Genomic DNA, 15496 nt, shown 5'->3' with positions numbered 1-15496 from the left:
GGTGCCTATTTACATCAAAGCTTCATTACTTGGGAATAGCAGCAAATAACCTACTGCCTACCATATCTTCAATCCTTCTGGAAGGTTCTCTTTCATAGAACCTGTTGTTTTATTTTGTTAATAAAAGTAAAGCCTCTGAATCCTTTACCAGATTGGGAACTCTTATTCATCATTTCACATATTCACCAGATATCCACCAGATATTTATTAAGTCAGGCACTAAGCTAGGCACTGGGAATGCAAATGTAAACTAGCATAGGCAAGGTAACAAGACCTTTCTCTAGTTTTGATAGTAATTCACCATTGTACTAGACAGTGGCTGTCTAGTAACAGAAAATGACTGGATGAAGATTCAATCATCTAGGCCCTGTTTTAGCCTCCAAACATATTCACCTATGACTAAAGTAAACACATTGATTTTTTTTATTTATAAAATTTGAATAATCACTAATATATTGTCAATTGCACTAGGTGGTTATATGATTCGAGTAAGTGAATATATGTGAAAACACTTTGTCCATCTTATACTTAGTATAATTTTATGTGATTATCATTTTTATTTTTTGCTAAAACAGGTTAAGATGACTTACAAATGATATTATACGATGGTAAATGACTACCTCATATCTTTATTTCATTGAATAAGTTGTACTCAATATATCCAGTAAAAAACAAAGTATAAAAACAGTTTTATTTTACTAATTAAATTTTTAAGCACTTTTTTTTCCTATTTCATGAGAAATATTTACCAGTCCCCTTTCCTTCTCTCTTTTTTTCTCGCTGGTCCGTATCTTTGATCCTTTGAAACAATTTAAATATTATGAAACACAAACATTGTTTAGTAAGGTGTGGCTATACCCATTGCATATTGCATACCCTCATTGTATATTTTCCTGTAAGGTGAGTTTTGAGCAAATGAGGTATGTAGAGTCATGTTCTATTTGCAAATTCTAGAAAAGTAGAATTTTTTAAACCAAAGTGTAGAGATTTTAAGGAGCAAACTATTTGCTGAATGTTTAGACAATTCAGAAGGCAATGTTACTGAATATTCTTAGAAAAGGGAAAGCTGTTCATCAAGGTTCTAGATCATTTTTCTATTCAATAATGAACTTATAAAGAAATATATTAATATTTTAAATCATGACTTTTTTAATACTAAAGAACCATGACATTTTTCTAATACTAAAGATAGAGGGTTTTTGAAAATAGATTGCAAAAAGAAAAATTCTAACTTGAACTTGAACATCCCTGTTGATGGCTGAGAATCATTTAATATCCAGAAGCCTATTATTCAACAAAGAAAAGAATTTATTGAACTCTCAAATATTTCTGTTATGGGAAAATCATATTATCAATCAATGAAATGCAGAAATACTATTATTTAGTACTTTTATATTTATATTTGTTTGTTGTGTAAGTGATTTTTTGTAGAACCACTCAAACCTTAGATGAAGAAATGTAACTAACTGGATGAGGAAACATCCCTAACTCAAAAACAACATTTAAGGACCAAATATAAGATGAAATGTTAGATGGTTACTATTACATTTTTAATTAACTCAGTTATAGTATCAGGTAACATTCCAGTGATTTCTGCATTGGCCATGCATTCCAGTGATTTCTGCATTGGCCACATCAGATTCAAAATGCTGCATTAGTCTTGTTTAGTAACAGGGAACACCTGAACTGTCAGATCACTGTCACACTGTCATGTGCTGTTCTGAAAAACCAACAGTGCACAAATACTGAACAACAAAAAATTTAATGGCAATCTTTCTAGTACCACCAGATGTTCCAGTTGTACCTGCTATAAAGGAAAAATGGATTGGGTTCATTCCCAGAATATCTTAAGCTATGAGATAACCAAATCTGACTTAAATGAACTTCCAACCAAAGATTACCAAAATATCTGTTTTTCTACATCAATGATATTACCCTTTATACATTTCCAAAGATGTGCTTTGACATACATTTATTTATTTTTTCACTGGATTCTCATCACAATCCTACTGAATAGATTACATTCCCATTTTTTACTGATAAGAAAACTGAAGTTACAGATGTTAAGTGATTCATTCACTTAATTGCATGAATTGCATGATACTGGTTCTAGGAAAAGTATTGACATTTGAATACTGCTCAGGCAGGTTGTTTACTCGGGATTTTTTTTTCTTCCCATCTGAAATGGTTATTGAAAATTTATCAAATGTATTTTTAGCCTGAATGTAGATAATTAGTTTTTTTTATTTCTCTTAGCTCTATTAGTATGAACCATAAATATATATAATTTTTTTTGAGAGAGAGAGAGCAGGGGAGGGACAGAGAGAGAGAGAGAGAGAGAGAGAGAGAATCCCAAGCAGGCTCCACACTGTCAGCACAGAGCCTAACATGGGGCTTGAACTCAGGGGCTCAAACACATGAACAGTGAGATCATGGCCTGAGCCAAAATCAAGAATTGGATTTTTGACCAAGTGAGCCACCCAGGTGGCCCTATTATGAACTGTATCAGTGGACTTCCTAATTTTGAAAAAATTTTCACCAAAACTTAATAGAAACTATTTTTAAACATTATTTTAGTGTGCTTTTGGATTCCAATTTCAGCCATTTGTCATTTGCTATGCACTCTTAAATTGCTCCCTTTTTTTTTTTTTTTTTTTTTTTGCTTTTTGCTTCTTTATTTCTATTTTGATAGGTTCTATGTTCACAGTAACACTTTTATATAATCCCATTAGCACACTCCCAATTTTCTTTCAGGTAGTATCTATTGTTTCTCAACAAATAATAATAATTATTACATACTTATCATTATATAATAATTATTATTAATGTAAGTATTATTATTTCTTCTTCCCTTCTCTTCTTCTGTGCTTTCCACTTTAAATACCATTTTCTTTCTTAATATTCATTGTTTTTACTTCTTTAATAAATGTGAATTTCTCTTATCTGGCTCATGGGCTTTAAATAATTTGACTACTATCTAATCAATAAGATTATCGCATCTTCCTTCTTATTCCTATCTATTTATTAATATGATATTTTTAGTTGGTTAAATATGTAACATGTATTTTTCTTCAGCCTTTCTTTCAACTTTTGTTCTAATTTTAGATATAGTTAAAAATAGTGCCCTATATAGGGGCACCTGGGTGGCTCAGTTGGTTAAGCAACTGGCTCTTGGTTTCAGCTCATGATCTCATGGTTTGTGAGTTTGAGCCCTGTGTCAGGTTCCTGGCTCTGTGCTGACAGTGAGGAGCTTGCTTAGAATTCTCTCTCTCCCTCTCTCTCTCTCTCTCTCTCCCCTTCCCCCATTAGTGTTCTCTCTCTCTCTCTCTCAAAATAAGTAAACTTCACAATTCTTTTTTTTTTTTTTTTTAACTTTTGTTTACTTTTGAGAGACAGAGCACCAGCAGTGGAGGAGCAGAGAGGGAGACACAGAATCCGAAGCAGGCTCCAGGCTCTGAGCTGTCAGCACAGAACCCAACAAGGGGCCTGAACTCACAAACAGTGAGATCATGACCTGAGCCTAAGTCGAATGCTTAACCAACTGAGCCACCCAGGTGCCCCAATAAATAAACTTTAAAAGGAAATAGTGCTATAACTTTTGGTCATTTTCAAAGCATCTCTTTGTTGCTTAATGCACTCACTCTACAGTGATTTTATTATGAAGGTCTCCATGGGTGTATATTTCTCTGAATTCCTTCATGTTTTCAAGTATTTCCCGATAGCTTGATACTTGAATTACATTTAGCTCGATTTAAAAACACTTAGCCTACATTTCTCTTCCTTGAGTTTCTTAATGATCCTACTTTATCTCACTAAGCCTGATACCAACCTGAATTTCTTTCATTTTAAAAGACTTTTTCTTTTTGCCTCAAGGTCCAGAGACTGTATCTTTCAAATCTGACACTTTTCTAAAATAACTCACCAAATTGACCATTCAGGATTAATTCTTCCTGATATGGAAGATCCTTTCAACATGTAAATTTAGGATTTCCCTTTTAATTACGGGACACTTGTCCTGACTTACAGTTTTACACATTGTTTCATTGTTTTTTCTTCTCCAGAAACTGAAATATACATATATATATATATATATATATATATATATATATATATATATGTTGGATATTTTTGTCTAGTTCCTGCAACTATGTCTTTCTCTGATCCACTTTATTATTTTTTTTAAGTCTGAAATATTTTGGGGGATCTTTTCTTTTTTTTTTTTTTCAACATTTATTTATTTTTGGGACAGAGAGAGACAGAGCATGAACCGGGGAGGGGCAGAGAGAGAGGGAGACACAGAATCGGAAACAGGCTCCAGGCTCCGAGCCATCAGCCCAGAGCCTGACGCGGGGCTCGAACTCAAGGACCGCGAGATCGTGACCTGGCTGAAGTCGGACGCTTAACCGACTGCGCCACCCAGGCGCCCCTTGGGGGATCTTTTCAATTCTGTCTTCTGCCTCTCCTGCTATGATTTCAATATCATGTATATTCTCTTTTGGGTAGCTTGTAACTTGGTCCTTATTTTTAAGATAATTTTTTTCCAATATTACTCCTGAGTTTTCATTAGTTCCAATTTAACTTCTTCCTACTGTTTATCTATTTTTACCCTCAAGTTTCATAATTTATAGTTCTGAGACCTATATCTGCAGTTTATTTCTTAATTTAAATTCTGTTTCCTCGGGGCGCCTGGGTGGCGCAGTCGGTTAAGCATCCGACTTCAGCCAGGTCACGATCTCGCGGTCCGTGAGTTCGAGCCCCGCGTCGGGCTCTGGGCTGATGGCTCAGAGCCTGGAGCCTGTTTCCGATTCTGTGTCTCCCTCTCTCTCTGCCCCTCCCCCATTCATGCTCTGTCTCTCTCTGTCCCAAAAATAAATAAATGTTGAAAAAAAAAATTTAAAAAAAAAATACTGTTTCCTCTGTTTCATGACTAGATTTTTAGAATTTGCTTGCTGTTGCTGAAAATTGTTCAAAATATATATGAGTGAATAGCTTTATATAGATATTAGCATTTTCTTCTTCTTTTTCATGTTTTTTTGTATTGGATTTTCTTGAAACAATGATGGCAGGAGATCCTATGCAGTAGGGACAGAGAGGCTTTTGCAATGGCTCACCAGATTTTGCAGATCAGGAGCTTCATCTTAGGTTATGGTGAAGGGAAGCTTCTTTTTTATTTATTTTTTAAAGTTTATTTATTTATTTTGAGAGAAAGAGAGAGAGAGAGAGAGAGAGAGAGAGAGAATCCCAAGCAGGCTCCATGCTGTCAGTGCAGAGCCTGATGTGGGGCTTCAACTAATGAACCATGAGATCATGACCTGAGCCAAAATGAAGAGCTTGATGTTCAACCCAGGCACCCCGAGAAACTTCTTTTTAAGTGGCTTCTTTCCTTTGTCTGTCTTCTAATTCCTAATTACTATCCTGTTTTCTTGAGGTTCTCGGCTTTAAATATATCTCTCTTTTTTCTTTGACACCCAGGCCGCAAGGATTCTTCTACCTTCCAGGGCCCTTCCCTTGCCTTCACACAGTCTAGTGCCTTCTCATGGTTCTATAACTGCCAGTCCTCATTCCATGAACTCTCCAATCTTATTTCTTTCAACTCCACATCCACAAGAGCTCTGACTTGTGAGGTCTCAGATCTTCTCTCAGTAGTCTCCATTCAGGGTACGGCCCTTTCCCTCCAGGGATAAATCCTAGTTGATGCTATCTATGTTCTTCCACTATTAAGCACTTCTTTATATTCCCCTTTCTTCTTGGATGCCCTGACCTGAATCTCAGCTCCACTATGAGCCCCAGAGTCATCTTTCCCAGTCATTGAAGTCTTAGTCTCCTCTCTCCTTCTAACCACTCTAGGTGTGGGCTCTGTGATATTTATGGTTTGTAGAAGGAAGTGTGTGTAGATCTAATGTATGCAGCCAACATTTTCCTGACTCCTTTTTCCCCATTGGGTCTTTGAGTTTAAATGCTACTCAATTCTAAGACCATAAAAGCAAATTAAAAACCAGGTTAGTCCAGATCACACCCTGCTGAGGAAGGTATGGTTGAACACAGCTGGAAAGTCAGGACCAGCGTTGTCTGCTTTCCCAGGACTTGGAGTTCTAGTGCCTGCTTCCCCTGGGGTGTTGTCACCTCTGGTTCTGGAAGTGGCTTTAGGCAATACCCTAGGCATGGCTTAATTTTACAATAGAAAGAAGAATTAGGTAATTAAAATATGAAATTGATCATCTTTTGAGGATGGTTTATATAAGGACAAACGAAAATTTAAAACAAAAGGCTTAATTCTTTCTGGTGAAAGTAAGGAAAGAGACTTTCCCTTTCCTTTGCTTAGAACAAATTTGTAATTTTAGGTTTTTTTCTCTTTGAAATGTGTGCAAATCTTCAAAACATCTAAATAGGCCTAATGACCTAGGTCATTCTAGGTCTTTCTCAAGGACCTGGGGGCTCTTTGAAATGTAAACATCAAGGGAGATAGTACCCTTATCTCCCTCTAGTTATAAAACTTCCTCTTGTCAAGTGGCTCAGTGGGTAAGTGTCAGACTTTGGCTCAGGTCATGATCTCAGTTCTTGGGTTTGAAGCCAGTCTGGGGCTCTGTGCTGACAGCTTGGAGCCTGCTTCAGATTCTGTGTCTCCCTCTCTCTTTGCCCCTCCCTTGCTGATGCTCTCTTTCTCTCTCTCAAATAAACTCAAAAATAAATAAACATTAAAAAAAAAAAAAACCTTCCTCCTTCAAGACTGGAGTTTATTTTCTCCCGTATAAAATCAACTAACCAAATTGTCATCCCAACTACTAAGTGAATTTAAGATGAACTATGTATAATAAATGGGGTTTTAAGGTCCTCTTACTTCAAAACTAGTAATAATTTTTCTTGAGAATATGTATGTAAAGGGTTGTCTGCTTGGTGAGATTCCTTTCTGTTTTTAGAATCTCTTAGTAAATTGTCTGTAATTTGCATCACTTTCTAGGTTAAGGCTCATTCAATTATAAAACTGTTTTCTTGGGGCGCCTGGGTGGCACAGTCGGTTAAGCGTCCGACTTCAGCCAGGTCACGATCTCGCGGTCTGTGAGTTCGAGCCCCGCGTCAGGCTCTGGGCTGATGGCTCGGAGCCCGGAGCCTGTTTCCGATTCTGTGTCTCCCTCTCTCTGCCCCTCCCCCGTTCATGCTCTGTCTCCCTCTGTCCCAAAAATAAATAAAAAACGTTGAAAAAAATTAAAAAAAAAAAAAAAAAAAAAAAACTGTTTTCTTTCTCTACTACCTTTATGGACTGGGTCTCTGGGCTGAGAGAAGATTTTGTTTTCAAACATATTATCGCAACAACTGAAAAATGACCATTGTTATTCCCATGAAATTGAATATATCCCTAAAATTCCACCCAACTCACTTATGTTTTGAGTTTTTGCTTGTTAAAGTGTATAGATATAGTACATTGATCATAATATCATATAATGTTCAAACTAGAATAATCCTGTTGTTTTTAACCCTATCTAATCAGTTCTCTTACTAGAATTTCCTCTTGAGTTCCCACTCCAATGTTTGTCACTGAACATTTCCTTGATATTGACTGTTTTCTGTCTTACATGGTATTTGCCTTTGCATGTATATAAATATTCATTTCTCCTGCTCAAAAAACAAGTTCTAAGAAAACAAGTACATTACTATTCTCCTGTGTTCTCTGGAGCATCAGTCTGATGCTCTGTGTAACATCAGTTTGATGTTACACACACAACAAATAGCTTGATTTATTTCTGATCTTCTTCAGTTTTGACATTACACAAATAATGATAATTAAATTCTTCAGGAAGCTTTGTCTCTGTAAAAATCGTAAGTAAAGAAATCACATTTCTCTTGTCTGGATTCATTCTGATTATGTTCATTCAGTACCTGAGGCTCGGGAAGTGTTTTCACCAACAGTTCCAGTGGTGGCTGCATTTTCCCCTTCAGTTGTTCCTAATTGAGAAGAACAATGGTGCTCAGTCCACAGTGGGGTTGCCAGATTTAGCAAATGATAACACAAGACATCCAGTTAAATTGGAATTCCAGATAAACAACAATCATCCCAATGGGACATACTTATAACAAAGTATTCTTTATTTATGTGAAATTCAAATTTAAATGACATCCTGTGTTTTCATCTGGAAATTCTAGTCTTCATCGATGGTTGTAATGAAAATGCCCAAGCTACTCATATTCATTTGTCCTAAAATAACAGCCATTAAAACTATAGCCATTGCTAAATTCATTTAAATGTCTCATAAAAACTTGAGGTCTCAGCTAAGCTCATGATGGAGCACCACCAAAATGCCCAGGTGAGCCTGTGCCTTGTCTGCTGAATTCCCAGCTGGGCTGCAATCAGTGAAAGGTCATCTAGTTGTGATGCCATCACCAGTTCCAGTGGTAGTTCCAACAGGTTCTCCTATTACACTTGATAAACACAGTACTGGGAAAGCATGTACATTACTGTAGCTTTAATCTAGTACTTTGGCATTTTTGAAGGGAAGATTTGGAGAAACCAGAAAAAAAAAATATCATACTGAAAACTTAATTCTTTTTATACCTTTCAACATCCTTCTTGGGCATTCGATTAACCAAAACAAGTTAAATCAGCAGGGTTCTGACAAAAGACTCTTCTGTTTTGTTTGGGGGATTTTGTTTTGTTTTGTTTTGTTTTTACAAAAACCATGGTCTCTGAATGACATTCTCTACTCACCTAACTTGCCTTCAGATTGTGTCACTTCACTACTTGGGGGTCTAGTTGTATCACTAGCTGATGATCCGGTAGTCCCTTTCAAAATAAAAACTAAATATGAATCATGATCTTTGGTGAAGCAGAACAGATTGTGCTGTTCTCTGCTTTCAAAATACTTTTCATATATTTGTTTACATATTGTTTCATATATTTGTTCATTTCTCTACTCAGTTCTAATTTGTAGCCAAGATTGGAAACCATGACCCTAATCCCACTCCAGACTCACAGTTTCAGAAGTCCTCAAGCAGGAATCTAGCAGTTTAAAATATATCATGTTTTGCTCTATATCACATCTGAGCTGATGTTGGAGAAACACTGCCATTAAGCTCATAAAAACAGGGATACTGAATATGTCCTGCAATAATTTAAAACTAATCACTCAGAAGCCACTGGCAGCTTCCCTAAAGTCAATAAGAAGATGCTTTAGACCTTGCACTTCCATACCTGGTCTGCCTCCCACGGTTGAGCCTGGGGCAGTTGTGTCTCCATTTGTGTTCTCATGCCCAGGTGCTGTTGTGAAGCCCTCTGAAACCTCTGGGGTCCCTGACACAACAGTGGGGAAAGGGGTTTACTTCTCGAGTTGCAGGATTCTATATATCACTCTTTTCTGATAGGACAGTATTGAGGTTTCAAGACAAAAGAATCTTAAAGGACTCCTAGGATTTCTGCAGCTAGATATCTAATATCAGCCTAATATCATATAGAGCTTAATCTTTTTTTAAGGTTATTTATTTTGAGAGAAAGAGAGAGTGCGGGAGGAGCAGAGAGAGAGAGGAAGAGAAAGAGAATCCCAAGCAGGCTCCGCGAGGGCATCTTGGAGCCTGATGTGAGTCTTGAACTCAAAAACTGTGAGACTGCGATCTGATCTGAAGTCAGATGCTTAACCGACTGAGCCACCCAGGTGCCCCACATAGAGCTTAATCTTTAGTTCAACCTGTGGTATATTCAGTGTATTTAATAGGCGCTAAAATGTGTATCTATCTGACTTGCCTGGTTTCCCTGGGCTTGTCGCCCCTGTGCTTGGTTCCCTGGGTGTGCTGTCTTCACCTCCTCTTGCTGGTGCAGTAGGGCTGCCTGTTGTTCCTCCTGATAAAATACAGCAGTTTCAGAAATACACTAGACCTAAATCAACTCCTTTAATCTTATAGAAATCCGCCAGAGCTGGCAGTATTATCATTCCCACTGATGACGTGGTGAAGTGAAGTGCTCCGGGCCACCCAGTTATTTGGCAACAGATCCAGGAGCCAAACCCAGGCAGTCTCACCCTGGAGTTGATACTCCAAATGTGCTTCTCAAATCAACTGTGGTAAGAGAGAAATTTTGTAAAATTTCCAATCTGCCTTATTTTGGGAGGAGGAAGGAGGAGAATGCCATAAAAGTGAAGAAATGAAAATTTTAAAAGTGAAACCAAAGAAAACATAAAATTTTATTCAACAGATACGAAATCACTGTGTCAAACCGCTGCTCAATTCTTACCACATCATGGACCAGTAAAACAAACAGTTCTGGATGGCATACCTTTGTGGACCAAACTTGGAGCAGCCCTGCTCAAAACCATTGTACAGATTGTCTGATCCCCAAAAGAGACAGCTGATTGACTCATCATCATGACCCAGTAATTCTGATTCAAATTTTTGGAAATATAAACTAGATGGTCATTACCCTAAGAGTTCAGTAAATTCACTGATCTAACTGGAATCGACCAGTTTCTTGACTTGTGCTACTGTACATTATATCTTTTAATATGTTATTTTTATGTAAACTGTAATTTATTATAGTATTTAAAACAAAAATTTTAAATCAAGAAATCTGCTAGAGGAAAACAAATGTAGGAAAATAAAACCAGGCCATGGATTCATTAATAAATACGTAAAGCAAAGTCCCATTGCGTATACTAAAGAAATGATTTTTAATGGTATGTAAAGGAGTTTTGATTTATCCTAAAAGCAATCAGAACAATTGTCGAATGACCTGAAGACAGTTGAATTTTTGGAAGTTCATTCCGGCGTGGTATTGACTAAAGAGTAAATTGGGACAGAAGTGGGGAAAGAGTGGAAATGTTCTCAACTTTGATATGCATCAGTTGCTTAAAGGGCTTGTTAATATGGTTTGCTGGGCTTCACTTCAAAAGCTTCTGAATCAAAGCAGATGGGCCTGAAAATCTGCATTTCTAAAAAATTCCCAGGAGACACTGAGGCTGTTGGTCTTGGAACCACACTTTGAACACCTGTGTTGGAGGAAGATGAGCCATGTGGACAACTGCAGGTATTAAATGGAAACTGTTTAACACCTGAGCAAGAGGCAGAGGCAAATGTGACTCAGAGGAATTTTAAGAGGTGTTTGAAATTACTGACTGATTAAGGGGCAGGCTTGTTTGTTTTTAATTAAAATCATCTATGCTTAAAAAAATGTCAATAATATTTTATTCTTGAAACCAACAATAGTTAAAATTTAGTCAATGATGCACAATGATAAGCATATTCTCACTGGCTTTTCTTGGATGCATGCTCTTATGCACAGATCACAAAACTGTGGGGCCATTACAGAGGAGGATAAGAGTTCTGGGTTCTAATCCTGCCTCTGCCAGTTTTGAGACCTTTTATTATTTTCTTCTTTCTGGGCATAAAAATACTTAATGGTGTTAATGTGAATTAAATTACATATTTTCCATTTGAGAATAACTCAGAAGTTTTAGTGTGCCATATAAATATTATTGAATATATAAATGCAACATAAAGTGCAAGTGGGGGATAGGCAAAGAGAGAGAGAGAGAGAGACGGACAGACAGACAGACAGAATCACAAATAGGATCTGCCCTGTCAGCACAGAGCCCAGTGTGGGGCTCCATGGTATAAACGGTGAGATTAGGACCTGAGGCAAAAATCAAGAGTTGGATGCTTAACTGACTGAGCCACCCACGCACCCCCTAAAGTTCTACATTTTAATTATGTATAAAAAATACCTAAGGCTGATATTATACCTAACTCAGATATCTTTATTTTATACAATATTGTCCTGAGAAGCATTGCCTGAAACCAGTTGCTTAGCTGTGGATGGTATACCTTGTTCTGAATTCAGTTTACCTGCCATGTGCCCAGGACTGGTCGGGGCGGGGTACACTACAGTCGTGCCTGCAGTGCCAGCACTGACGGTCAAGGGAACGGGAGTTCCAATAACACCTGCAAAAAACATGAAATGAGCTTCTCATGTCAAGTATACTTGGATTTTGTTTCCAATGGGTGGGTGATTTAACTATTCAGTCAGTTCCCACTCCAGAAAATGAAAGTGTGAATCCAGTGACTTTTTGTCCAGAGTTCCCTAAGATTTTGTTCTACTATAATTTCCTCAAAGATTTTGGTTTAGTTTTTACTATTTTGTTGTTGTTATTGCTTTTTTTTTTTTACAGTTATGTTCTAGGCATCTTAAATTGGGTCATGCTAAGTCTTCATATATTTGTCTCAATGAGGTTGCTTTCAAATAAATGGAATCTTAAGCTCTAATCACACTGTCACTCAGGGATAATAACAATGATGAAATATCATGAAAGAGCTAATTGCTACTTTTACACTTAGAACGCCTAAAAGAGCAAAATACATCATTAGATATACACATGTTTTCTCTTATCCTATATATTACATTTTTAAATTTTGAGCTTGATGTTATTTATTTCTGTTATACTCTACTAATAGTTACTGATAAGGAAAAAAATAAAACTAGAAACCATATTATAGCCAGCCAATATAAACTGGTCAAAAACAAGATAAATTCAGGCTTTTTAAAGAATTTTAAATCAGTGGGAAAAGCTTAATAAATTACTTGTTCGCAACGTTGTGTCAAAAGCAAAACTCTCATATAAATTCTTTCTTAAAAACCCAAAGTTACTAATAATTTTCCCTGTTAGATTTTTTTTTCACATATAAAACCAGGAATTAATATACTAACCTGTAGTAAAAGGTTCACCCAGAAGAGTTAGAGTTGTCCCTGATAAGAAAAAGAGAAATGATGTAAATTTGTCTGACCTCAAGGGAAAATACTGGAAAGATTGCTGGATTGTTAGTTTTCGCTATGTAGTAGTTTGTAATATATTTAGCACTGAGAGTTAATAATAAAAATTGATTTCAGTTTTAAAATAATGATATCATGGGGCGCCTGGGTGACTCAGTTGGTTAAGCGTCCGACTTCAGCTCAGGTCATGATCTCACGGTATGTGAGTTCGAACCCCGTGTCAGGCTCTGTGCTGACAGCTCAGAGGCTGGAGCCTGCTTCAGATTCTGTGTCTCCCTCTCTCTGACCCTCCCCTGTTCATGCTCTGTCTCTCTCTGTCTCAAAAATAAAAAAACGTCAAAATTAAATAATGATATCATAATGTACTTTACAATGCATATGTGTATGTGTGAAGGGGCATGGATATGCATGTGTATACTATACACACATATGCTGAATTCCAAATGCAAGGTAAATGCAATAAATGTATATCAATAATGACAAAGTTAATTCTGTGTTAGCAGAAGCTAATGTTGAAGTTAATGACTTCTTTTACTCTATTTCTGGTGGTCAGTGCCTTCCATAGTTGTCTACCGAGTGGCATTTAGTCTATATTTGGAGTAGTGGGAAGAAGGAATATTTTTTAGGATTTGTTTTTATAATTTTATATAGTAGGTTTATGGAGATAAATTTGTAGTTACCAGTAAACTCCTGAAGGAAGAGGCCATATTTTTACTTTGCCTTCCCAGTGCCTGCCCCTCCAACCATTCCTGCCAGGAATACATTAACAGCTTATTAACTGTTTATTGACAGGGGTGTGGTGTACTCAAAATTAAGCCTTTGTTAATCTCTGGTTTTCATAAATAGCAAAATCAGCTATTTTCTGTATTTTCATCTTAGTCTCTATTGAAAAGCCCTGCAAATCTATCATTTATATGGAAATTCACACTTTACAATATTATAGTATTTTGCAACTTACAAAAGAAGAAAAAGTGTCTCACACAACCTCCCTATTTGATCCTCATCCTTTGTTCAGCCACCATGGCTGCTTTTCAGCGTCTCATACCTGCTATTTGCAGTTCCCTGGCCTTGGAACACAGTTCCTTATTCTTCTCTGAGTTAAACCTTCACTGGTCAGTTCTCAACTCATCTTTTCCTCAGCCTTTCCTGACCATCTTGACTTGTTCAAATCTCTTCTCCACCTAACTCACCCCCATGTTAAGCACTTCATAGCTCTTGTCATTGACGGAAATTTCCATTTGTATTTGTAATTGCTTGATTGATATCCATCTTTCTCACTAGACTATAGGTTTTATGAACACAGGGATTGTATCTATTTTGACTCATCTTTATATCTCTAATGATAGCAGAGTGCCTAGCACCTAATAGGTGATTGATAAGTATTTGATAATAGAAGGAAAGAAGGAAAAATATTATGCTTATTCTGCATATAAAGAATTGGGCTCAGAAAAGCTATGTGATTTGTACAAGATAGATGCTAGTCAGTGACAACGCTGGGACTAAATCCAAGTCATCCAGTACCTAGGACTATAACCCAAATGGCTTTTTATATAATAGAAAAATATTATGTATAAAATATCTATGTATAATGAACTACCACTTGTAGTTTTTTTAATTATCCATTCATTATATCAATGGAAATGTTATGTTAGACTAGAAATATATAATATCACATCAAATAAATAATAAAATATCCTTTCTTGATTACTTCAAAAATGGATATTATAGGGGCGCCTGGGTGGCGCAGTTGGTTAAGCGTCCGACTTCAGCCAGGTCACGATCTCGCGGTCCTTGAGTTCGAGCCCCGCGTCGGGCTCTGGGCTGATGGCTCAGAGCCTGGAGCCTGTTTCCGATTCTGTGTCTCCCTCTCTCTCTGCCCCTTCCCCGTTCATGCTCTGTCTCTCTCTGTCCCAAAAATAAATAAACGTTGAAAAAAATGGATATTATAAATATGTTAAGTAGTTTGAGAGAAGGTTTATGTGCGAATTCTCAAAATTAGTGTCAAGCTTTAGTTGAGAAGAATTTTTAAATCAGTGTCAAGAAGACCACCAACAGACCAATTCATATCTTATATTTTCTCATGGATGAACACATTAATTGGACATTGAATTAAAATGCCTTGCTGATCTGGATGCAAGGATCACATAGAAAGACTATTGTTCCATGGCCCACAGAGACTATCAAGATTATAATGATGCAGCAGGATACATCGTGATACTTCAAAAGAATATGTTGCAGATTTCATTTCCCAGTATAGATATAACCTTTAGGGAACTGCAGTGATTCCAGTTTGAGCTCTTTCAAATTGAGCACAATAACATTTAATTAAAAGCAGCATTATCACATGGAACAGAATCAAAATCTTCTCCACAGTTTCCACATTTGAATATTCTCTGATCAAATGGAGTCAAGGGGAACACAGTGGCTCACCATAGATGGTAGAGCACAGACTGCAAATATTTTTAGCATACGAAGGAGAAAACACATTTATAGGCCTTTCCTCGCGATTGGTATGGCTAACATGGCAACAGGCTCCAAAGTGGATCTCCAGGACCCATCTTAAATCAGGGCCAGAAGATTTATCTAAACTAGTCACAGATTGGAGTACATGCCAGTTGGGCTACTATATATAATATAGCAGTTATTTCCCCCCACAAATAAACTTCGGAAGATATGTCTAAAATTGTTGATATAGTGATAAAAATATGGATAAGTTTTCTCTAACATGAATAGAGAAGAATCCACTTTTCT

General features: G+C 36.8%; 1 protein-coding gene across 3 annotated transcripts in view; it reads right to left on the bottom strand.

The window, feature by feature from the left end:
- Positions 1 to 15496, bottom strand: part of MUC19 (mucin 19, oligomeric) — a 108449-nt gene that overhangs the window by 49045 nt on the left and 43908 nt on the right. For all 3 annotated transcript variants that reach the window (XM_047868016.1, XM_047868017.1, XM_047868018.1), the window contains exons 36-41: positions 12683 to 12721; positions 11824 to 11919; positions 9731 to 9826; positions 9185 to 9283; positions 8702 to 8776; positions 7876 to 7941 (exon numbers count right to left, since the gene is read on the bottom strand). In XM_047868016.1, the coding sequence (XP_047723972.1) occupies positions 7876 to 7941; positions 8702 to 8776; positions 9185 to 9283; positions 9731 to 9826; positions 11824 to 11919; positions 12683 to 12721 (471 nt within the window). The remainder of the gene's footprint in view (positions 1 to 7875; positions 7942 to 8701; positions 8777 to 9184; positions 9284 to 9730; positions 9827 to 11823; positions 11920 to 12682; positions 12722 to 15496) is intronic.

This window comes from Prionailurus viverrinus, chromosome B4 (assembly GCF_022837055.1).
Source record: "Prionailurus viverrinus isolate Anna chromosome B4, UM_Priviv_1.0, whole genome shotgun sequence".
Lineage (NCBI taxonomy): Eukaryota > Metazoa > Chordata > Mammalia > Carnivora > Felidae > Prionailurus > Prionailurus viverrinus.
This window is presented reverse-complemented; position numbering and strand designations above follow the sequence as displayed.